The following is a 25,039-nucleotide window of genomic DNA, read 5'->3' as shown; positions in this document are numbered from 1 at the left end:
AAGCTAGAATTACCACAGACTAATCTTCAAAACATGTGACAGGATATGGCCAGCACTAAAGTTTGTTTTATGGCTTTCTGAGAGGGGGTTACATCAGCTTTCATTAGGGCATTGTTTGGGTACCCACTTTATGTGGGATAATTTAAGAATATGTCCCTGTAGATGGGATAAGGATGGAAAGGAAGATGCTGTTGATGATTCACAAACAATGTAATTTTTTTTTTAATGTAATTCTTTTCTTAGAATCTACTGGGTAGATGAAACAACTCTCCCTCCCTTATGGAACTAGCTCAGCGATGCCCTTGACTTCAGTTGCTCTTCGTTAGCAGACTCTGACATGCCTGTGTACCTCTTGTCTAGTGGGTTAAGTCAGGTGCTTACCAAGTTCACTATATTCACTACATGCCCAAAACTCTGTTTTTGGCAATTGCTATTGTTACTGCAGAATTTCATTAAAAGTCATATCTATTGCTGCTCTGTGTATGGAAATTAAGTGAATGCTTTGGCTAAACTTGTAAAAGTGATTCACTGGATACTTGTTACTGAATTTGGTAAGAGTAGGGGTGAGAGAGTCAGGAGGAGATTGAGAGAGGAATCAGGGAGTCTGCACTCCCAGGTCTCCAAGGGTCTGTTCTCATCTACCTTTAAAGAAAGGTGAAACTGCAGATAATTCATTATGAAGGTTATGAGGAATTCAGCAGTAGAATACTTAAGCGAAAAAAACAAACAAACAAAAAAACTCATTCTGGCCAAGAAAAATTGTGCTGCTATATATTTCATATGTGGCTTTTGTTTTTTACTGTTATTTAGTTTTATCTTACTGATCCTGATTACATCTGAATACATGCCAACCCAGGTTCGATTCCTCCGCCCCTCTCGGAGATCCCGGCAAGCTACCAAGAGTGTCTCGCCTGCACGGCAGAGCCTGGCAAGCTACCCGTGGCGTATTCAATATGCCAAAAAACAGTAACAAGTCTCACAATGGAGACGTTACTGGTGCCCGCTCGAGCAAATCGATGAACAACAGGACAACAATGATACAGTAATGTGTGCCACATACTGTATGAGAGCTTTACATTAAATCACTTGTTGAATTCTTAGAGCAGATCTCTTGAGAATGCAGGGTCATTTTAGAGATGGGAATCAAAGGCTTAGATAACCTCTGCCCCTTCCCTGTGATCCTAAGTGCTTCACTGGGACCTGCATTCTTGTCCCTACATCTTTCTGCCAGCTGACAGCTGAAGAATTTTGAATGTAGAAGATCTTTTTTTTAATACAATGATAGTAAGATCTTAATATGTTATGAATTGTTGAGTCAGTCTTCATTAGACTCTGAGCTAGAGGTTGTCATGGAGGAAATTAGCTCTAGTTAGTACAGGAAAGCTCAATTTCAATCCTAACTATGTTAACATCTTGTCTTCATTCTGGTCCTTTGTCTTCTGTTTGCATGCGTTCTCGGCGGCAGCATTTTGCTTTAACCTCTTAAAGATGTTTTTTGGTGATAGTCCAGTTATTGCATTTGCCTCGCATGGTGCTGACCCGAGTTTGATCCCCAGCACCCTATGTGGTCTTCTGATCCCACCAAGAGTGGCCCACGAGTGCAGAACCTGGGGTAAGCCCTGAGTACCACCAGGTGTGGTCCAACACTTTCCCCATCACCTATCCTCCAATGCTCTCTGGCATACAATTTAATTTGATGGTTAAAAGAGAAACAATAAGAAAGGTATTTTTAGCCCCTCGGAGGAAAGTCAAGTTTACAGACTTAAAATGAACCAAGAGGGATGTACAGTTTAAATATTATATAGAAAAGATTCTTTTGCAGTTGGAAAGTTAGATAAATAAATATTTATTGTATAATACAGATATTTATTTAAAAGGAGAAGGGTGAGGGGATTACCTTCTCTTAGTATGTGTAGAAGTATGATATGGAGGATTACTACAGGCTCTTTTCTAGCTACAACTGAGTATGGGATTATTATTTTTTTTTTTAAGGATTCAATTTCAGCAGGAGGGATTTATTTTAAAGACAGGAACTAGTTCTGGTGGAAGGAAAGTGTTGGTTAATCTTCTCTCTGGGATTGTGTAGAACAGTTTTAGATTCAGTGCAGATCCAGACAAATAAACTAGCTAACCAAGGGCAAACTTCTACAGTTACATGTATTGATTAAACACCCCCACCCCACCTGCGCGTGCGTGCACACACATACACACAAACAAAACAAAACAAAAGCAATGATAAAATGAATTAAGCCTGCAACATTTGAATGCATTCAAAATAAACGATATACTTGGGCTTTATGATAAATAATTTTCTACCATGTTCTTTTCACTCTGGCAGGAGTGGGGGAAGGGTAATAACAGTGTATGGTAGGAGGAAATACAGAGTTAAGGAAGCAAGAGCTTCATTTATTGATTTCCATCCTACCCAGCTGATTGTTAGTTTTAATTCTCCCTCAGAGCCCTTGGGTGGGAGGCCCAGACAGCAGTCACTGGCTCAGAAATGGAGAATTTCTAAGTGGAATAATACAGGAATCCTGGGAGAGGAAGTAGAATCTATTTGGATGCAGGGAAATAGGAGAATAGCTCATCTGTAGACAAGAGTCACTATTTCCAGGAGATAAGAAATCTGCAGCTGGGCGCTGGACTCAAGGGGACGGTCGGAGCTCGGGGTGCTCTCCCAAACATGTCAGTTCTGCAGGATGAGACTCCAGACCGGCAGTGCTCAGTTGGACTTAGCAGAGAAAAACATTTTGCTTTCTGAGCAACATTTGTGTTTTGTATCTTGCCCGCCGCAGCACCCTTTTTACGTGGGCTGATGCCACTCTGCCCTTAGTCCCCCCCATCTCCCTCTCCTCACCACATTTGAAAACGGAGGAATAATTAAAAGATGGAGAGTGGGCAGGTGTAGGAGTCTAGGAGATGGTAAAGAGAACCAAGGATGCATTTGGTAAATCAGTCAGAGAAACTGTGTAGGCTTTTTTTTTTTTTTAATCTTTTCATAGTGTTACTAAGTTGCTGGAGGAAAACAGAAAAGCAGACCAGGAGGGGTTGGGGCTGAGGCCCTGGGACTTTCAGAGTTTGAAATAGGGAATGCTGCACTTGAGCTCTTCTGTCCTTGGAAACAGAAACGCTTCAGCTCACCGTGGACAAGCATGAAAGGAGGGCAAGGGAAAAGGGGCCAGGACAAGCGAAAGGAGGCACAAACGGAAGGAAAGTTCCTTTGAAGGGAAAGATAGTTCAGGGAGGGAGAGAGTGGAGCCAAGAGGCTGGGAGAAAACACCCAAGGACAGAAATGTGGGAGAGGTATCCGCCTCCGCCTGCACCAGGCCAGTTCCGGCACTTTCTTAGGCACTGTAGCCCCTGCTTCACCGGTCCTCTAATGTGGCAAGGGGAACCCTGCTCCTGACTCTGAGTTCTAGAAGGTTCGTCGTGAAACTGGCTTACCGGAATCTTTTCCTCTTCCTCGGGACATGTGAGCTTAAGATTTTGGGGGCATCTACTGATGAATCGGTCTTTCTCCTCTGTTTCAGCTTCCACAGGGATGCTGCCGTCCTTATTTCTCAGTATGTATGGGTCCGGGCCCTGCTCTGCCCCCACTCAGGCAAACCTCTGCTCTCTGCTGCGGGGGTCTCACCCGGCCTTTGCTCTTCCTCTCCGGCTTAGTGGTCAAGAAGATCTGATGGTTGTCCTTTGGGAAAGGAAAGGGTTTTCATCTTTCATGGACGTTTTGGACATTTCTGTTACAAATGCATCCTAATCATTCTTTGTAATAAAAATTTATCATTTTAAACAATTTAGTAATTAAGGTTTTTTTTTACCTTGTTCTGTGGGAAAATATATTATCTCTTGATGATGTACATATTAGTGGAGAAACAGGATTGCGTGGCCCAGCCTAGATGATGGAGGCACCACATATTTTTTTAAATGGATATGGTTGGAAGGTCAAGAGAAACGAGACATACTCCCCTTACGGAATTTGCAGCCTGCAAATTTGCCTTTACTTTTTAAAGTTATTTTTAGGGCTGAACTATTTCTGACCCATTATTTCTCTGTCATTGATTTACAATATTGTGGAATTTGATATCTTTATATGTCTACGCCACTCTCCACACTTACCACCAAATTTCCAGTCTTGCCATAAAAAAAGACTCCTATATTCATTCTTTCCACCCTTCCCTCACTTTTCCCTTCACTTAGCATTGATTTGTTGGTTTTAGGAGTTCTGTTATTTTAATTATTTTATATTCTACGTATGAAGAAAACCATCTGGTTATTGTCTTTTACTTTCTTGTTTCATGGAGCATAATTGCCTCAAGAACCACCCATTTTTCCCCAAAAGGCATGATTTCAGTTTTGTTTTAATGGTAATATCTGGCTGTAGAAAGATTTCATGTTGGAGTCTCTAGGACTTAAAAATTGATCGATTGTAACATATTTGCACATTTTAATGAAAACATCTGCAGAATCTTTTGCCCCGCGCCTGGCTGCCTTTACTGGGGCCCCTCAGAGGGGGTAGGTTGAGTTTCCCTCCCCACCCTGAGCAGAGCCCCGGCAGCCAAAGACCTCCGGAGCCCAGCCACAGCCATGCTCAAGGCCCCTCTCCACATGTTCAGACGAGCTTCATGCATGAAGAAATTGGCAGAGGAACCCAGGTGTGCAGGACCCGGGGCTGAGATCTCCAAGCCTGCTCAGATTGGGACTGGACCTCTTCCACCCAGATCCCCCATTTTCCAGTAGCTAGGCAGTCACATCCACAAATTGCCCCTGCCACCATGTAATCCCATCAATGGACAACATCCAGAGACTATAAAACCAAGCTCCCAAAGCATGCGGCCACTTTGCTTCTTATAGCCTAGTTCTCCCTCTCAGAGAACTTGGCAAGCTACCGAGAGTTTCCTGCCCGCATGGGAGAGCCTGGCAAGCTCCCCGTGGTGAATTCATATGCCAAAACCAATAACAATGATGGGTCTCATTCCCCTGATCCTTAGAGAGCCTCTAATGCTACACCATTGGGAAGGATGAGTAAAGAGAAGCTTCTGAAATCTCAGGGCTAGGACGAATGGAGATGTTACTGAGACCGCTCGAGAAAATTGTGATCAATGGGATCATGATGATGATGATGAATGAAAACACATTAATTCTTGTGTGGAGCTAGACTGGGGAATCTCCCAATTCACTTTTCCCAGGTACTAGCAGGATAACTCTTCAAAATCTCTAACTTAGGGGCCAGAACAATAGTACAGCAGGTAAGGCATTTGCCTTTGCCACAGCTGACTCTGGTTTGATTCCCCAGCACCATATATGTTCCCATGTGCCCACCAGGACTGACCCCTGAGCACAGAGCCAGGAGTAAGCCCTGAGCAGCACCGGGTCGTGACCCCAAGGCCCTTCCCCCCCAAAAGAAAAAAAAAAGCAAAAATCCCTGTTTTCGGGCCTGGAGAGATAGTATGTGTAGTGGGTGGCCCTCAGCCGGCCCAGCCACTCCTCCTTGAGCCTTACTAGAGGTGACGTTAAGCACAGTGCCGGGAGTAAGCCACCGCACTGCTGCATGCAGCCCTCCAAACCAAAAGCAAGGAGAGAAAATATTTCCTGGCGGCACGTCCCAGGTACTTGCCTCTTGAATTGTGTTTCAAACAAGGAGCTGGCGTGTCAGAAGCCTCTCTTCCACTTCCATAGTTCCCGTGGCTCATCCTGGGGGCAGATGCTGGGGGGCTGGGCCAGCAGGAAGCCTTGCCTTCATTTGCGTGCATCTCCCCAGGGTCCTGGGCCGTGATTTGTTCTTCGAGCTTAGCAGAGCCAGGTCCTTGCTGGAGAATTTGTGCGTTTACTTTCAATGATACTTTAGAAAGTGCGTGTGGGCACCTCCACCGCTCAGCACACAAGGCCCCGTTATCTCACACCTGGATCCTTTCACGAGTCCCCTTGATGGTTTCCCTGGCAGTGCCCCCTCTCTCTGATCCAGCCTGTGCACCAAGATTAGTCTTCCGGAGATACTGTTTTCATCACGAAACTGTCCAAGCCGCCCTCCCGTCCTCGCCCGTCGCCTGCGGGATGCGGGCCAGACCTCCCCGCCAGAGCTCGGTCTCCTTACGGCCCAGTTCCCACTTGCTTCTGGCCTCTCGCTCTAATTCCCTCTTCAGCGGTGTCCTTGTGGAGGCCTCCTGCCTTTGCTTCTCTCTGCCTCTGCTTGCTGTCCCCTTTCACGCGGTGCCCTTTGACTTTCTTTTCCGTTCCTCTAAATCCTCCTCATCCAGCTCTCAAGTTCCAGTCCAGCTGATCAAACACTTTCTTTTCCTTGTGCCATTTACGGCCCGCATCATCTATTATCCCTTCTTACGGCGGCTTCTTATTTGTATTAGGGGGCAGCGTACACAGGGTGGTTCCTTGGGGGCTCCTCCTTGCTCTCTGCACGCGTGTTGCTCTCAGCGGTGCTCTGCTCCTGACTCTGATGCCAGTTCTGGCCGCGTGCAAGGCGAGTGCCTTACCTGATGCATGTGCCCAGCCCTGTGAGGGCTTGTTTGTAGCACCTAGGCACTGCCCCCCACGTCTCCGCAAACAGAAAGCCTTCAATTGGTAGATAGAACAGGCCGTTGGCAATTCCATAGCTCTGTGTGCAAACCAGGGCTTCAGGAGTGTGTCTTATGGTCATTGAGTGATGCGCCATTAGCTAGCTGTTTATCAGTCCGCACGCCTCACAGAGTTGGAGGGTCTTCACAGAGGAGTCCCACGGAGTGCTTGTGGAATAGATGAATAGATGCATTAAGTTTATTCTGCTCTTCATATGGATTAATGACTTTTGTGTTTATCCGAACCCTCCTTGCACGTGTATGGGGCTTGATTTATTTCTTCCGAGCCACCAGGGGCACATTCAGAATGTCCTGGAGCCCTTTAAGGATGGCCAGATACTGCTCAAGGCTGCTTAAACTGGGGCTCGTGCCGTCGTCGTGGAACTGAGTAAGCTGGAGGCCAGGTCATTCTACCAAGCCAATTGGAAAAGTTCTCCAAAGGGTTGCAGGAAGTATTTGTAGAATGGATCAATTAACAGTTCCGTGTGGCATTTCATCTCTGGAGGATGCAGGCTACCTCAGGTGATGGCGTAGCAGCAGGACAAAAGATGGCTGGTTGCAGAGATCAGCCAAGCCGTCTTTCTCCACGTATTTCTGCCGGTTGCTAGTTCTTCCTTGATCATGCCATCATTACTGCTTGCATTCATCTGACACCAGACAAAAGGAAGAAAGGGAAAGGAAGAGGGGACTTGCGGAGGGAATCTTTCAGCACTTAAACCCGGCTTGTCACACCACAGGGGCCCAGGGTCGGTTTCAATAATCTCATGTCATTTGCAGTTTATTATTAGGGAAATCTATTTCTTAGAACTTAAAAAAAATTTTTTTATTAAAGATTATGAAATGTTGCTTAAGCTCGTCTTTCAGGAAAGTGGTGGAGGGGCTGTTAACTCACTAAATGTCATTACATTGCTTGTTTTCAGTTTCAGATTAATAGCAGGTGGTAGCCATTTTTCAAAGCAAACAGGCTGTCTTTTAGTTCAGTTAGGGAAAAAAGGCATTAATTCTTTACTGTAGCCTCGAATATTCTGTGCAAGGTGACAAATGGCAAGGATCTCAAAACATTGAGCACTCAAAAAAAAAAAAAGCAGAGCTGGCTAATTATGTTTTTTAAAGGGCCAAACCAGAGCTCTCAGCAGCATCTTTCTTGCCACTAATTGATGATGCATCTTGTTCTGGCTGCTTCCCCATACAGACCATTTTCCAGGAGTTTATTTCATGCCATTCTTTCGCGTTCTGGTTGGAAAGAACCCTGTCCACTTCGTCAGTGCTTGTCTCAGAGGGTACCTGCTCCCTGCAAGGGAACCGCCTCCGAGCAGCTCAGCAGACAGCACCCAGACTAATGCGTGTGCCAATGTGGGTGTGCCCTGGCATGGGGGCTGGCGATGCTCTGGCCAGAATCAGAAGAATTTTTATCAGGGAGTCTTCTTTGTTCCTTATATTTACAAGCCTGGTTTAAAAAATGACGATCTGAGGATAGCACTTAACATGCCAGCTTTAAAATGCAAGGCGGGGCTGGAGTGATAGATATAGCACAGCGGCTAGGGCGTTTGCCTTGCATGCGGCCAACGTGGATTCGAATCCCAGCATCCCATATGGTCCCCTGAGCACCACCAGGAGTAATTCCCTGAGTGCAAAGCCAGGAGTAACCCCTGTACATTGCCGGTATGATGCCGGCGGGGGGGGGGGGGGAAGCAAAAACAAATAAATAAATAAATGAAATGCAAGGTATGGCAGCCTGTATTCTGTTCTTGACTCAGGACTAACTAGCTCTGTGACCTTTTGGCAAGGAAGGCTGACCCAGGAAAGGTGACCTTTAATGTCTGAGACCTTTAATATCTATCTTACCTTGATGTCCAAGATAGAGTCCTGCCTCAGATGTCTATGATTCTTTCTCCTTTTGTCTGAGTATCTTCAATAGCTGATCAATAAGGCATAAGATGCCATTCACAGGTTGTCTTTAAGATCATTTTATGTGTAGTGTCCTTGTCTGTGTTTGAAGAGGCTGAGGCAGGGGGTGGGGAGGGTGGGGGACGGTGGCCTGGACTGAGATCAGCCCCTCCTGTGGGCAGGGAGGGAAGAACTGTCTTCTTATTTTTCCGGACTACATTTGATTACTTAGCTCATCAGTCTGAGCAGTTGCCAAGAGCTTTCTAGCGTTTGATGAAATGATGGATGCATGGAAGAATACTCACAGGAAGTTTTTTTTTTTAAGCCAGAAAGATTGTATATAATCATGATAGTTAAATATAGATACATAAGGGGCTAGAGTGATAGCACAGAGGGTAGGGCATTTGCCTTGCATGTGGCCGACCTGGGTTTGATTCCCAGCATCCCATAAGGTCCACTGAGCACCGCCAGGAGTCATTCCTGAGTGCAGAGCCAGGAGTAACCCCTATGTGTGACCCAAAAAACAAATATAAATATATATGTACATATATATGCATGTATGTATGTAGATAGATAGATAGATAAGATGATCATTATAATCATGAAGAAGGTAGCATATCATGTCAAATAGTAATATTCTGACTTCCCAGCAGGTAAAACCAAATCAAAGTGGTTCTCTCCCTTGCCGTCTTCCTTTCTTCCTCCTTCCCTCTCTCCCTCCCTCCCTTATCCACCTGGTGGTACTCAGTGCTCAGGGCATCATGTGCTGCCAGGAATTGAACCAGGGGGCCCCACTTGCAAAGAATGCCATCTAGTCCTTTTGTGCCATGGTGTTATGTCAGAGGGCTTATTGGCTTTATTCAACTGTGAATGAGTCAGGCACCATGTGATCTAGCAGGTGGACAGGAGTAACAGTCCCCCTAACGTGACCTATCACTGTTCGGCTAAACCTAGTTGTGTTTTACCTCAGAGAAATTCTGGGTTCACCTGGCAGCTCCCTCTGTCTGTCTCTTGTCTGCAAGTGTTCACATAACTGTAGGCATCATTAAGTAGCCGCACAAATTGGTATAAACCCCTCCATTGTTGGTCAAGAGATGTAAGGGCCAAACTGACGCCATGACAGGCGACAGAAATGAGAAAAATCAAGTAGGCCTCAGGTTCAGTTTCTGGAACTAAAACAGATTCAGTTTCCTAGCAATGAAACAACGTGTGACTAGCCAACCTGGACCCCCCTGGAATGTTCCTGGGCCCAGAGAGTGGACAAGTGGGGTCAACCAATCATAATGTGCCAGAAACCGTAGAGAATGTACCCAGCACCACAAGCCTATCAGAGTCCAACACTTGCCCAAACACCTTTGTTTAGTAACTAAGTCAGGATTTTTCTGGAGCAATAGGGCGTGTACTGCTTATGTAATCAAACCCTATTTAAACTACTTGCACTCGAAGGTTGGGGTCGCTATCAAGAGACCACTCTGTGGGTGAGATAGTTGACCCCAGGATGCTGGAATAAAACTCGTCCTGCTTTTGCATTATCGAGTTAGTGTCTCTGTCCCTCTCACCACTCGGGAACCCGTAACCCCGGGATTCACAGATGTTCTCTGACCTGGCCGTGCAGTCTTCAGGTGGTACAAGATAGGATAAAAGGTCAGGTTGATATTTTGGATATGTTCGTTTTTCAGTTTCTTAGCAGTGATACAGGAGAAGGGACCTTCTGCTGGCCGGGTGTTCCTGGCCATTGTGACACAAGTTCTCAGTGTCACAATGGTCCTCCACATCGAGGGACAGGTTAAGGATGGGAACAGCTAAAGTGAGGTGAGCCCACTTCTAGGACTGAGTCTGAACGGTCTGATGCCGCCTCTCTTGTGCAATAAACAGCCTCCATCTTCTCCGGGGTGGGCCAGATGGATCTGGGAACCCCAGCGACTTACTTGCATCTGGTCCTCTGCTCCTTCCACCCAGGCACTTCCTTGGTTGGCCATGTTCTCTTCCTTCTGTTCTTCCGTTCTGAAATGCATTTCCCTTCTGAAATGTATTTCGACGGCATATGGTCCCTTGAGCACCTCCAAGGGTCACTCTTGAGCACAGAGCCAGGAATAGCCTCTGAGCAGAGCCAGGTGGGGCCCAAAAATCGATCAAGAAATAAATAAAGGCAGCTTGTGAATTTCCTTGGTCAATTCCACCTCAGCAAACCTTCAGACAAAAATGAACACACCGTCAGTTCCGCCTGCAAGGCAAAGATTGCCTTTCGCTCCTAGTTCTCTGCCGGAGTCCAGCCCTGCCGGTTCTTGTCCTACCGTTGGAGGCGTGAGGCTTTCTTCAGCTGTGCACAGCATGAGGTGCAGGTTTGCGCTGAAGCTCTTGGTGAATGTGGTCCGCGTGTAGCTTGAAGCTCTAGAATTCACTTCGCTGGAGTGGTGATGTTCCCTCTGGAGGATGTGAGGGGGAAAGACAGACAGGCTGTCATCTGCCTGCTTCTCCCTCTCCTGCAGCCTGAGCGGTTGAATGGCCTCGGCTCGGTGTGCCTGAGAAGGTACCTCTGCCATTCTTGCCTGTCGAGAACTCCCAGCTCTTCCGTGGGTTCCATCATTTCATGGAACACGCACTGGAATGATTCAGTTGGCAGCCATCAGTTGAACTAGTTTGAGGAAACGTACTCTCTCTCTCATCTATCTGTCTATCTGTCTGTCTATCTATCTATCTATCTATCTATCTATCTATCTATCTATCTATCTGTCTGTCTCAATCTTCCTCTCTCCCCCTCTCTCCCTCTCTCCTCTCCCCCACTTCCTTTCTCTTTCCCTCACAGGAAACACCCTGGAAACTCCCAGGCTTTCCTTGTACTGGCAAACCCCACTCCTGCTGCCAGTCCTGGCGGAGTACAGGCCACAGACGCGTGGCTGCGTCTGAATGGTGTTGAATGTGGCCAGGTAGCCTCCTAGCCGCTTGGCAGAGGAACACAGGTCTTGATGAATGTCCTCTGACCCTGCCTATTGAGTGGATTCAAAATGAACAGAGGAAACGTTGGCAGTCAGTGCCGTACAGCGCATTAATTTCATGACAACCCGTTCCCTCCATTTACCAAGAAGAAAAACATCACCCCCCCTACCCTCTCCGCCTTCCCCAAAGCTTGGGTACACCGCTCCCAGCTCTCAGATTAGCGGCCAGACTGGAATTAAGGCTTTAATTTCGTGACTCCTATTTGTTCCCAGTGCTCAGATTAGTGGCCAGACTGGAATTAAGGCTTTAATTTCGTGACTCCTATTTGTTCCCAGCTCTCAGATTAGCAGCCAGACTGGAATTAAGGCTTTAATTTCATGACTCCTGTTCTTACTGCAACACAGCATTTCTGGAGCAAATTGTGTTGAGAGGCCCAGTTGGATGTCCTCTGCCAGGTCGGAGACAGCAAAGGTCCCAAGGGAGTGGATAGATGCGCGAAGGTGTAACCCCCTCCCTCTCGGTTTGCTGTCTTACCTTCTTTGTTGAAGTCAAGTGGGAAAGTAAGACCTGCTCCGTGTTGGCGGCTGCCCTTTGGATGGTTCTGTGTCAGATCCAACTGCATGGCAGATGCGGGAGTGTACCCTGCACTCTCTCTTTTCAGGGGAACCAACCGCCACGGATGTAATTTGCTGACAACCTTACACTACACCTTCGGAGTTCACTGCCGTATTCTCTCCCAGGCCAGGATCTCTCCAGGCTGAGGGTATAGGCAGCGGTACCAGAAATGGCCCTTCTCCTCCCATCCCAGGGCTGCTCTTTAGCTCCAAGCCTGCCCAGTGCCATGCCGACGTGTGCTCTGAGCTTCACCAGCATCTCCTTCCTTCTCTCCCATCATCCGCCTCAGGCTGCCGGTGTGGTCCAAAGCACTTCCTGCCTCCTCTGCCTCTCTCTAGCCTGGAATTCTGCCCTGCGTCTAGGTCTCGTAATTCTGACTGTCTCAGCGCCTGCCTTCCAGAGGGCCAGAACCGACTGGGTACTGGACAGTTGGACATCTTTTGATTCTTCTGCCTCGACTTTTGCAGGACATCCTTAGAAGTTGCTCGAAATGAAGTAGCCTGGAAACTGTTGATTTAAGTTTGTTTGGGGTTTTCTTATCTTAACGTTAAAACACAGAAAACAAGAGATAAGATCTGGGCTGGAGCCATTATCCGTGGGCCCCCATATGGTCCCCCAGCCCTCCAGGGTGTACCCCTGGTTGTGTGGAACCAGTGGTAAGCCTGGAACACTAGCAGGGTATTTAGGGGGTGGCACCCCAATTTTTTTTTAAAAAACATTTAAATAGTAAAAATTGGGGTAACAGGATAGCTGTACAGCTCTTGAGTGGCATACTGTCAGAACCTCCTTCCCTCCCTGAACCTCAAGAATTCTCTTAGTCAATCGGGAAACTCGGTGCCACTCCGACTCCCTAATAAAAAAAATGTTTGTTGTTTTTCATTTTTTTCCTTTTTTTTTTTTTAAGCTCTGCATGTGATGTAGATTGCAAGAGAAGGAATGGACTCTGACCAATGGTCCCGAGACTGAGAAAATTAAATCTAAATTGAAATTGAAAAATACAAGTGACTACAAAGAAAAGTAATCCCGAAGTGGTGCAGTAATTGTCTCTGTGTTGTCCAATTTGTCAGATCAGTGACACCAAATGCCGCGGCACGGAAAGGACAGTGTAACTAGCATCGCTGCGCTGGAGTGTTTCTGAGATTTTTAATTGCCCCTGGTAAAACAAAATGGTATACAAGTGCCTGGAAATGGAGGTATTGTTCTCCACAGTAGGGACTGTGAGGACAGAGCCAGTTTTGTATAATTGCCCCTCAGCCACATAACGTCAGGTCCTTGGTTCACCTTTCTATTTTTTTTTTTTCTTTTTTGGGTCACACCTGGCGATGCAAAGTTTACTCCTGGCTCATGCACTCTGGAATGACTCCTGGCAGTGCTCAGGGGACCATATGGGATGCTGGGAATCGAACCCGGCTCAGCTGCGTGCAAGGCAGACGCCCTCCCCGCTGTGCTATTGCTCCAGCCTCTCACCCTTCTATTTGGTGCCATGTTCGTTGGACTCCGGAGTTGGGACCGTTCTACTCTGCCATGGCGTGGTAGCCTCCCGTGTTTCATAACACCAATCTGTTCTGCAGCTAAATTTAATAACGAAAGCGTCTTCGTGTTCCCCGTCTATGTAATCACTATGTAATAAAAAGGCAGTTTTATTAAATACAGCCCCGAATAGCTCTTTTCCCCCTCTGTTGGTTATCATTCTTATCCTGGAGCTTAGCAAGGGCTCCATGACATAGAGCCCTTGTTCTTATTCCAGAACTCAGTCCTCGGGAGCTTTGCTTTCCCTCTTTCCTTCTGAGAAAGCCTCAGAAAGCACTGAGCTTGGGGCAATACGGTCTTTCTTTTAGACTGGATTCAGATTTACGTCAGTGTGTATGTCTTCAGAAACTAATGATTGTTGGGGCTGGAGCGATAGAACAGCGGGTAGGGCATTTGCCTTGCATGCGGCCGACCCGGGTTCAATTCCCAGCATCCCATATGGTCCCCCGAGCATCGCAAGGGGTGATTCCTGAGTGCAGAGCCAGGAGTAACCGCTGAGCATCGCCGGGTGTGACCCAAAAAGCAAAAAAAAAAAAAAAAAAAGAGAAAGAAACTTATGATTGTTAAAACTGGAATCATTAAAGAACTGTTTCTTTGAGAATGGTGAATCCCTGCAAAGAAGCTCATCTCACTTTCGACAGCATTTATTTGCTCTTTCTACTGCTCTGGGTACCATGATGAGTATTCTCTTTTTCAAACAGAAGAGCATGGGATGGGTGACATTTAGCTAACGAGGGGGGACATGTCTCTGACCCTTAGTGCTGAAATTTCACATGGAAATATTGTTACTTAGTAGCATGGACTGTGATAGCACAGCAGGTAGGGCGTTTGCTTTGCATGTGGCTGACCTGGGTTTAATTCTTCCATCCCTCACGGAGAGCCCGGCAGGCTACCGAGAGTATCCCACCCGCACAGTAGAGCCTGGCAAGCTACCCATGGCCTATTCGATATGCCAAAAACAGTAACAACAAGTCTCACAATGGAAACGTTACTTGTGCCCGCTTTAGCAAATCGATGAACAACGGGAGGACAGTGCTACAGTGCTACAGTAACATGAACTTAGTAAATGATACTGAAAGCCCAAGACACCTGTTCTCAGAAAGGATGTATGAAACATTTAACACCAGGTCTGGCGTCGTTGTCCGTGCCCGAGCACAGCAAATGTTCAACAACCAGGACCAGTTCGTGTCATGTGACTCTCCGTTCTGCCTGTGTCCAGCAGCCATCAGAGCCATTCCAAGTCATGCATGTGACAAGAGCATTGATTGTTTCTCTCGGGAGTGACGGGAAAGCCAGAGCTGATGTTTTAGGCTTCTTCGATGTAGTTCAAAATGAGTGAATGAAAATTTCCAGTTCCCTCAAGGGGCTGCAACTTTACATAAAAAAAAAAAAAATTCTCTGAGTTTGAGTGACTCATGCCTACCTGAGTCAGTCCTGAGGCTGTTTTTATATGTTAAGTCTTTGCAATGCAGCCTTACTACCAGGTTACAATGCCAGCCACTCTCCGGGCTGACTCTTCAGCACAGAAAAGCATTTATTGAACAGAAATACATTAGCAAGCAGGTGCAAAATGATTCATCAAACGTTGCACTGTAAAATTCCACCAGGTCCCCGTTCCCTGTTCTTTGTAGACGGCTTTCTTTCCAGGGAAGGTTCACCTAAGGCAGTGCAGGTTGTTTTGCTTCTGCCTGTGAGAAGCATCAATCCTCCCTAACCCGTGCTTCTCTACAGGCGAGCAGTTTTACTTCCTTCTGGCAAAGTCTAGAAACATTTTTCCTTGGCACAGTTCAGGGTGTGGGATCTTGGCATCCTTGGTACCACTGAACATTCCACGGATTCCAGAGGACAGCTCCCCACACAAAGAATTGTCTGGCCCCAAATGTCAAAAAGTCTGAGGAGTTAAAGGTCTCTGTGTGAATCCAGTTGCCTGATACAGAGCTGTGGAAGGACCAAGCAGGAAGTTGAACTTTTTGAGTTGAGTTGTTACTGCCCCGTGGTTAGAACAGAATCGGGAAATTGACCCCACCAGATTGTCTAGCCTGCTGATATCGCCAGTGTCATTGTATCTTTTACAGTGCTTATCAGCCCATATATCTTGTGGATAGTTTTCATTGTGCAAATCAGACTCTATATCTAATATTTTTCATGCAAGCTAATGAACCGTTTTCACTAATAAAATCTCATTTCCAGCCGCAATACACAACTACCTTCTATCTTCATTCATGATTGGCCCTACTTTTAATTTCAGAAGCCACTTATCTTTGCCTCTGCTCTCTTTTCTCCAGAGAAAAAGCAGATGAGCCCTGGAGTAGCAGTAACCATTCAGGTGGCTATTTCCAGTATGTTCTCTACAAGGGGGAAAAAAAAAAAAACAACTAAGTTGCATTCCATGGTTCTTGAAGTTGTTCTTGGAAGGATAAAACAAAGGCAAACTAATAGAGTTGACCAAATCTTGGAGATGTGGATTTGAGTTCCAGTCTACTTTGGGTTACAAAAGCCATAGAAAGAATGATCTGTTCTTTCATTTCTTGGTCAGCACACAAAAGTGTCTGGTGAACGCAAGGAGAGCTTGCTTGTAGCGTGTGCCTCTGAGTAGTTATCAAAGCATATGCTGTGGTTGACTATGGGCTGGCTGTCACTTATGTGTGCCTAGATGAGTTACCTTTTTTTGAATGTCACTTTCTGGTGTGGTCAGAGAAGTGTTTTGATATAATTCTTTGTTAAAGCCACTTGATAGATGGTCCCTCTGTAATTTCTCATTTATAATGAATGTAGTATTTACCTACTTGAGTACATGGCTTCTGTTTACAGCTAATTGATATTCACAGTGTCATCTTGTAAAGCTTCTAATTGTAGTATTGACTTTGCGAGTTTATGGTTTAGCCACCCCCCCCCCCCGATATTTCAGTTCCCTTTGTTGGATTATGTCCATCTATACTTTCGTCATGTTCCTATGTATTGTTCCTCCTATATAGCCCTGACAAAGAATGAAACTGATTTCCCTTATTTGCTTATATGAGTTAATAAATAGTTGGATAAGTGAATAGGTAGATTTTTTTTCCTAGAATAGATAAAAATCATTGCTGATGATTTTTGTCTTCCTAGTTATAATATATGTGTTTCAAGCTTTAAGATTTTGAATACCAGGAAATGTGGCTAGAGGAATTTCCTTTTTGAGATTTGTTTGAGTTTCAAAACGTTGTGGGCACGTGGGACACGTGTATTTGGTGACTGAGAACCATCCCCTGGCCTCCCACCGTGATGGACAAAGGATTGGGGGGGTTGTGGGGAACGGAGAAACAGGGCCCCAGGCCGGGGGTCCATTTATTTCTATCCCTTCTTCTTCTCCTTTCTAACAGCTTCAATCTCTTGCTTCTCTCTTAGAGCAGAGTTATTTCTTACCCAGCATAGTTAGATCTCTCTCTTCCCTAAGCAGCGTAATTATTTCTCCTTTCCCTGCTGTCATTATTTTCCTCCCCAGTTAGATCTCTTCCCCCACCCCCACCCCTTACAGCATAATTATATAGAAATCATGAAAGATGGGGTACACATAGGTGAGGTTGAACACCGTCATAACAACAAACAGATGTAAAGCCACTCCTCCAGGGGAAGGTCTAGGAGATTAACTCAAGGACAAAGTCTCATCTGAGGACTCAACACTCGAGATTACTAGGAGATCCACTCAAGGGTGGGATTCCATCGAGGGTGTATCGCTTTCTCCTTTCCGCAGCTCGTAATCTATTCAAACAATCATAGTAAATTTACTTCTTACTAAAGTAAGGTTGGCTCTTCCTGGGCACATCCTGCTATATCTCCCAGACTACAGTCCTCAGGCCAGGTTAGTCTTTCCTAACCCCAGCAGGGTCCTTATTCAACTTGGGGTCGTGACAGAGTTTGTTCCATGACTGTGCTCGTCTTATGGCATTTAGCTTGTCCCTTTTCAGTGCTAGGTTAGGTGGCAACTTGCCCTGGGTCCATCCTTGTCCCTTGCTGGGATCCTCCTTTTGGGGTGTGAGGAAGTAAGGGCAACTGAGCTTGTCAGGTAAATGTGATGCCCAGTAGTAAATATTATTCAGAATCAGTTAACTCATGTTATAAAAGTATAGCATCAACTGTCTTCCTGTGTCTATACAAAAAAGGCCATTGCTAAACCGTGCAAATAAAGTAAAGGAAAGAGAAAAGCACTGTAGCACTGTCATCCTGCTGTCCATCGATTTGCTCGAGTGGGCACAAGTAACATCTCCATTGTGAGACTTGTTGTTACTGGTTTTTTTTTTTTTTTTTGGCATATTGAATACATCATGGGTAGCTTGCCAGGCCTTGCTGTGCGAGCCAGGTAGCTTGCTGGTCTCTCCTAGAGGGATGGGGGAATCAAACCCAGGTCAGCTGTGTGCAAGGCAAATGCCCTCCCCACTGTGCTATATCACTCCAGTCCAAGAGAAAAGCAGTATAGGCTTATTAGTGCCTGATGGAATTGGGTGTGCCTCGGGAGCACTGTTGTGGTAGTAACTCAATAAACCTAAGCTCCCTGAGGGAGGAGCAAGGAGAAGCCAGTGTTATGCAACACTTGTTGTCAGCTCCACCCAAGTTATTCCCAACTTCATAGTATCATCATGTGAAAACTGAGCCAACACCTGCCCAGTTTCCTACCTGGACCTCTTTAACACAAGCATCTGAGGGGAAAGGCTCAGGTCAAATGTAGCTCTTCCTTCGCTTGCCCCGACCTGACCTCACAATCACTTGGAGCTCAGTGATTGTGATGTCACCGGGTTCTAACACCGGCACTCTGTCAGATCTCAGCCTCAAGAGCCACCAAGCTTGAGAGCACGGAACTACAATGCCCAAACGTTTTGGCTACAAAGATGTATCTGAGAGAATATTTGCGAAGGTAAGGCTCCTCGAGGCACGGTAATGTCATCCTCATAATCCTAGTTCTCTGTTGACCTAATTCTATTCCTCAGTGTAAGCAGCTTCCAGGCCCTGCTAGAGTATGTCAGGTTCCTGAAAGACCTAACTGCATGTACATTTCATTTCTCCCCTGCTACTCATGGGGTTTTGACATATCAGTCGGTTTAGGTGGGGCGTTTCTTCAAGAAAACTCGACTCTCTTCTTTCCTCCATTTCTCTTGCATGGGGGATGCTCACATTTCCATAACGATCCACTTAAGCACTTGCTGTCACGTTTTCTAGCCCAGTTATGTTATCCTAAATCTAACAGGCGCTGGAAACTAATTAGAACAGAAATTCCTGTTATGGGAGGCACAACAAACAGATGATGGCAAACACTTTCTATCATTTCTGCCCTCCCTGAGAAATGATTTTTATCGTATTCATCCTGTGTTCTTATTTATTTGTATGCAATAAACCTGTATCTGTTAGTTAATCCACAGAAGTTTTATTTATTTCCTTGCGCTGGGTTCCCTGCCTTTCCTTGAGTTGAGTGTGACGCTCCATCCTGGGCAGCTATTAGCTTAGTCAATGTATTCCAGACTTATTTAAGTTTCAGGATTCATATGTGTGACTTACCCTCCCAGCATCACATTAGCTGTTTCACAGCAATGTGCCGTTAAAGTGTTGCAGCCATGTTTCTTGCTTTGTTATTCTCAGTAGATCTCAAACTATTGATCCTGCTGGCTGTCCAGGGGAAGAAGTGTGAGAGTAGCCAGTACTTGGGAATTTTCATTTTTTTTTTTTTGGAAATAGTTTCTGCCTTTTTGTGTGGATCTGACCTCTGGGCATGTTGTTTTAAAATTTTTTAAGGATTGCATCTTAGGAAAGCAAATCAAGGATATTTCCATATATCAGCTACTCAAAATTAAATTTGTTGCCTGGTAAATTTCTCAGTAGGCTCAAGCAATATACTTGGTGTATTGAATTTTCTTAGTGTTTCCTAAGTAGCCTTAATAGTATATCCATTACATTTTCTTTCCATTTTTTAAAAAAAAATCATACTGTGCAATTATATGTGAACAGAAGAAACATTCAGCGCAAGAGTTTTAAGAACCATAGTAGGTAATGTTATACATTGAACAGGAGAGAGAATCAAGTGCTGATACATTAAGGATTTAGTAGGTAAAATAATTTCCATACTATAAATATCTGTTCAAGTTGTTAAAACAAAATTTGTGGTGGTTAGTATAATTATTTTAAGAGTTCACTCTTTTTAGCTTTCGTATCGTGTTATGTTTTCATCTCAGAGTAAAGGATAAAATATATGTGATATTAATGTTTAAAATAGTTTTTCTGCTGACAGAGGTAATAACTGCTCATTACAAAAAAAAAATTGAGAAATAGGGAATAGTCTCAGTAAGAAAAGTATCTCACTCTCTATATTATATCTACTGTTAGCATCTTAGTATACTTTGCCTTTTTCTTCTACTTATTTAACCAGACACTCAACCTCTTCCATCCCCTCCCATCCTTTTCTTTTCTGTTCTCTGAAATTAGTAACTTACTATATGTGCTATTTAGTGATCTGTCTCCTCACCCTCCACACACACTCTCGAGCGTGCACATACGCACATGCACTGTCTTCTTTTGAAAAAAAGGAATTACTCTATTAAAATGTTATTTTTTGTGGTTCTTAGCACTTGTGATCATTTTGAGTGGACAGCTTTTTCATTGCCAATCTGTGGTCAGGAGTCAGTGTTGGGCCTGCCTTATTCCCACACACCTGTGTCATTCCCACTGTGCCGTTGCTTTTGTTGCTTAAGCCATGCTGACTGCATTTTCTCCCTACAAATTCTTTTGTGCTTTCCTTAATTCCTAGAGGTAAACAGAGTAACGAGTTAAGATATATACACATGAACATCTATATATTCAAATAGAGTTGCTTCCATAAATCTCAGCATACCTAATTTGTATTCCCTTACAAAATTTATACGGTTAATTTCATTCTTTGTGATATACAGCTCTAAGAGTTTTGACAAATATATGCAATTGTTTAACCACCACCATAATTAAGAAACGGACTAGATCAATCACCTAGATAAATTTCCTACATTGTCCCTTAACTGCAGAGAATGGGTGTTTTTAACTTGGTAAATATGAAGCAAAAATAACTCGAAACCATCCACCAGAGACCACTGCACTGTAAGCTTTGCTCACATTCAATGAATATGGTTCTGTTCTCTTTTTTCAGAGAGAGAGAGAGAGATAAACAGAGACAGAGAGATTAAGCTGCTTTTCTACTTGTAATTTTTTCCTTTTTCTAAACAGAATAATTTGAGTATTTTTTATTTAACCATTCGACTAGATTTTCTTTTTTCTGTGAAATTCTATTAATCTCAAACCTGTTTGTTTATTACTACAATTGCCAAATTAATTTTCTGCTTATTGAAATAATGACTTCCTTATAGAACATTTAGAACACAACAGTTCATATATGAACCATTGTTTATGTCCTCAAGTAAAGTATTTTTAAGACTTTTTGTTTGAACTAATTTCAGAAATGGTTATATCAACTTAAAATATGACCTGGCCAGCAGTTTTTAAGGAGCCTTATTTTCCAATCCTTACCAACATCATAGTATATTATTGAAAGTTTGTTGAGTAATGGGAGGATCATTATTTTATTTTTCATTCCCTGGTTTTTACAGGGTTGGGGGTCCCCCCATGTGTTTATTATTTGGATTGCTGTCATTTTAATGTTTTTATTTTAGATATTCTTAGGTGATGTAGACGTTTTAAAAAACTGCTTTGTATTTTAATAACATAACATCAATGTACATATTCACATATTGGATTTCTTTTCCTCTTTTTGTCATTTTATTATTCACATGATTTAATGTGTATTTTATGAAGGTCCTGATATCTCCAGTGTTCCCTGTTTCTTTAATTTCTTTAATTTATATATATAGACATATATATATAGTGTGTGTGTGTGTGTGTGTTTGAGTGTGTGTGTCTGTGTGCGCGAGCATCTATGTGTGTGTTTAACATAGGAAGGTCTTTTCTCTCTAGACCATGTTGCTGTGCACATTTATGACACAACTTTGTCAAATTCATTCTTCATTCACTTTTTTTCCATACCTCACAGTGAGAAATATTTTTTTTCTGTGTTGAGTCAAGGAGCTGTAGGCTGTGTGCTTGCACATAAATAATTTTTATCTAATCCTAATAATGTATTTGTCTTCATTTATTCATAGGCTTTGGAACAGTATGTACTTTTCATTGAAATCTTTCATTCATACTGCTGTGGCACAGGACCATTTCACATTGCCCTGTGTTAGCCTCAGTCCTCCATCTCCCCCTACCCACCTCAACCAACCCGACCCCCATTTCTTTCTTTGCTTTGCCTTTTGAAATGTAGATGTTATCCATCAGATCTCTTTAGCATGGGGAATAAAACTTAATTTAATTTATATAATTAAATATTCCTTTGGTTTTTACATGCTGCAGGATATTGAAGAGAAAGTAAGTAGCAAAATCATCATCTCAAAATATATTGTCTTTGAATACGGGTTTAACTAAACCAGGTAGATGGCCAGTGGGCAGTAACCTTAATATGGTTAAGCTGTGAATATTGATCACCTCACTCTTAAAAAAATCGTATATAGAGAGAGGGGGCCAGAGGCAGGCAGGGTGATAGCATTACACCTTTAAATATAAAAACATTTACATTTGCACTCATAAACCAGTGTTAGGAGCTGAGAGATCATACAGCAGGAAAGGCACTTGCCTTGTGTACAGGCAACCCTGATTCAATCCTTGGCACCACGTATGGTTCCCCAAGCACCGCTAGGTCTAATCCCTGACACAGAACCAAGAGTAAGCTCTGAGCATAGCCCGGGATGGCCCGCAAACGAAAAATAAATAAGTACGTATACAAACCAGTGTTAAATAAAATTAATTTTAAAATATATGGTATGCAGGGCATCTGAATGAAAATACCAAAACATGACATGGTTCATTTATTTAAATGTTCCCATCCAGGTATTCATTCAGCTCTGGCAGAATAGAAAACATGTAAAGAATTTCTAATTTGGGTGGTCTGTTCCATTCAGAGACAAAGTGCATTTAAACATAATGATGAAGATTGAAGCAATAGCCTGAGAAATGATTTTAAAAAAAAAAAAAACTAATCTTGGAGAAATTTAAGTAACTGTCTTTATCATTGTTTTCAAAAACGAATTCCAAAATTGATTTTCATCATTGAATTAAAATATTTTACTTTTTAAAACACATCATAAAAAACATATCTTGTATATTAGAAGTAGAATAACCAGGATTTTAAAGTACATTAAGTAGTTGTATTCATTATCATTTACAAAGGGGATTTGAGATAAGCTTAGAGATCCTCAGGGTCTATGCCTTGCTCTGCACTCTGGGGTCATTCCTGTTGTTGTTCAGGGGACCTGCATCACCAGGATTCAATTCGGGGTGGGGTTGCACGTGTGGCAGGTGTTTGACCCCTACATTGCCCCTCTGCCAGTTATTATTTTTCAGAATATTTCAGTTAGCAATCACAGTCATTTCCTGCCCCATTCCATAAAGACATTTATTTAATAAAAAAAATCCCATCAACACATGCACTTTTGTTCAGGATTTGGCGTGGTAATTTAAGAATTCTCAGTTTATGCACCAAATGTCATTTTGTTGACGTTCAAGAAAGCAGGTTAATAGCCTTGTGTCTTGTGCCCAAAATAAATTCAAATTTTTATGGTACACTATATTAATCTTTGAAATTGCTCTTCGAAAGAGAAGTTAAATAAAATTGTCTGTGCTGTATTCTGACATCCCCCAAATACTTTTGGACAAAGTAGGACACAGCTGTTTCAGTTAAAAAAAAAAAATACAATGTCGACTCATTCTTTCCATTTAAATACAGCAATCATCATCTTATTAATACTCTTCTGTGGCAGAGACCTAGTAGATTGCACAATCCTCGGTTTTGTATACTTGTTTCTAATGTGATTTATACTTGACTTTTGCTTTGCTGTTGCTGCTTTTTCTTGATATAGTATATTCTTCACTTCTTTTTTTAGGCTAAGCAGCTGGAAGAGAGAGATCGAATGATAAAGAAGCAGGATGCTTTCTACAAAGAGCAGCTGGCGAGACTGGAGGAAAGGGTATGACTATTTCTTATCATTGATTCTCTTCCCACATCTGCAACTTTCCCAGGAGTTTATTTAAGAACCAATACATTAGACCTCTTAACTGTTTTTTTTCAAGTTAAAAAGTAGCCATGTCATGAAGAAGCCAAATAGATTGCTCTGTGTTGTTTCCACTTTGGGAGTTTGGGGGTAGATGTACATTATGCCTTGTGGATGCATCTTAGTCTCTCACAAGCACACAAATATATTTCCTTATGTGTTTAGAAACTTCATTACCTCCAGAGCAGACAGCAGAGTTTCATTCTTCTGTTTGATAGTTTCTTTTGGGTTCACACCAGGTGATGGTCATGGCTTACCACTGACGAGGCACTCAGGAATTATTCAGAGGGGACCATATGAGATGACAGGGGTTGAACTCGGGGCAGCTGCACGCAAGGCAAACACCCTACCCGCTGTACTATCTCTCCAGCTCCTAGAATTTCATGCTTACCTCACAAACAGTACCCAGCCTGGAGCACATTCTTAGAAATGGGAATGTCTTAAGAGATAGATTATCTTTGTGAACTCTGTTTTGTGCCTTTATGGCTAGGGATGTCTCAAAAGTAGTGGACAGGGGCTGAAGAGTAGGATATAAGAAGGGTGAGGAGGAGGAGTCCTTTGTATCTAGTTCTAGATGTCATTCAAATAAATTCTAGGCCCACACTGACTAAACTTACCACGTGTGCCTAGAATTTATTTTGACCAAGAGGCTAAGGAGGGAACTCAGGGTGAAGCAAGAGGAGGCGATGGTTTAAGAAGGGGAGTTGGAGTACCTCCTGGAATTCCTGTTCTTAAGAGTAGACCTCTCTAGAAGAAGTTTCTCCGTTGGCTGAGGTTACAAAACTACCTCCTCCCTTTAATTGACACTGTTCGCGTAATATGATTTACAAAGGATAGGACTTCTAATTTAAAAGCAGGTAAAATAAGAAGCACCCCATTCAGTCTCTTCCTTCTTCGTTAGCTATGATCGCCTGCCTGTCTGTCACTGGCCCCAGCGTGCTGTGACCTCGCTAGGACCATTTTCTCATTCATTCAGTAGCTCTCCGCTTAATTCCTCGATACCTGCCAGGTCCTGGTAGAGTGCCAGAGATAGACCAGCGAGGAGAGTCAGCTGAACCTCACACCTGCGAACAAGACTATTATCAAAAAGATAAGAAATTACAATTGTTGGCAAGGATGCAGAGGAAAGGGACCCCTCAGGCATGGTTGGTGAGAATTAATTGACACAGCCATTATGGAAAACAGTTTGGAGGTGCCTCAAAACAAGAAAAACAATGCCCTATGATCCAGAAATTCCACTTCTGGGCATTTTTCTGAAGAAAATAAGAAAGCTAACTTGAAGAGATATGTGCCCTCTCCTCTCCAAAACACACACACACACACACACACACACACACACACACACACACA

General features: G+C 43.7%; 1 protein-coding gene across 2 annotated transcripts in view; it reads left to right on the top strand.

Moving 5' to 3' along the window:
- CHCHD3 (coiled-coil-helix-coiled-coil-helix domain containing 3) overlaps window positions 1-25,039 on the top strand; it is a 327,448-nt gene that overhangs the window by 186,819 nt on the left and 115,590 nt on the right. Inside the window, exons 5-6 of one of the 2 annotated variants that reach the window (XM_055123580.1) lie at window positions 21,936-21,950; window positions 23,522-23,605. In XM_055123580.1, coding sequence (XP_054979555.1) covers window positions 21,936-21,950; window positions 23,522-23,605 — 99 coding nt within the window. The remainder of the gene's footprint in view (window positions 1-21,935; window positions 21,951-23,521; window positions 23,606-25,039) is intronic. The other variant, XM_055123581.1, reaches the window with a different exon arrangement.

This window comes from Sorex araneus, chromosome 1 (genome assembly GCF_027595985.1).
Source record: "Sorex araneus isolate mSorAra2 chromosome 1, mSorAra2.pri, whole genome shotgun sequence".
NCBI lineage: Eukaryota > Metazoa > Chordata > Mammalia > Eulipotyphla > Soricidae > Sorex > Sorex araneus.
The sequence above is the reverse complement of the archived record's forward strand: the minus strand, read 5'-3'. Positions and strand labels throughout refer to the sequence as shown.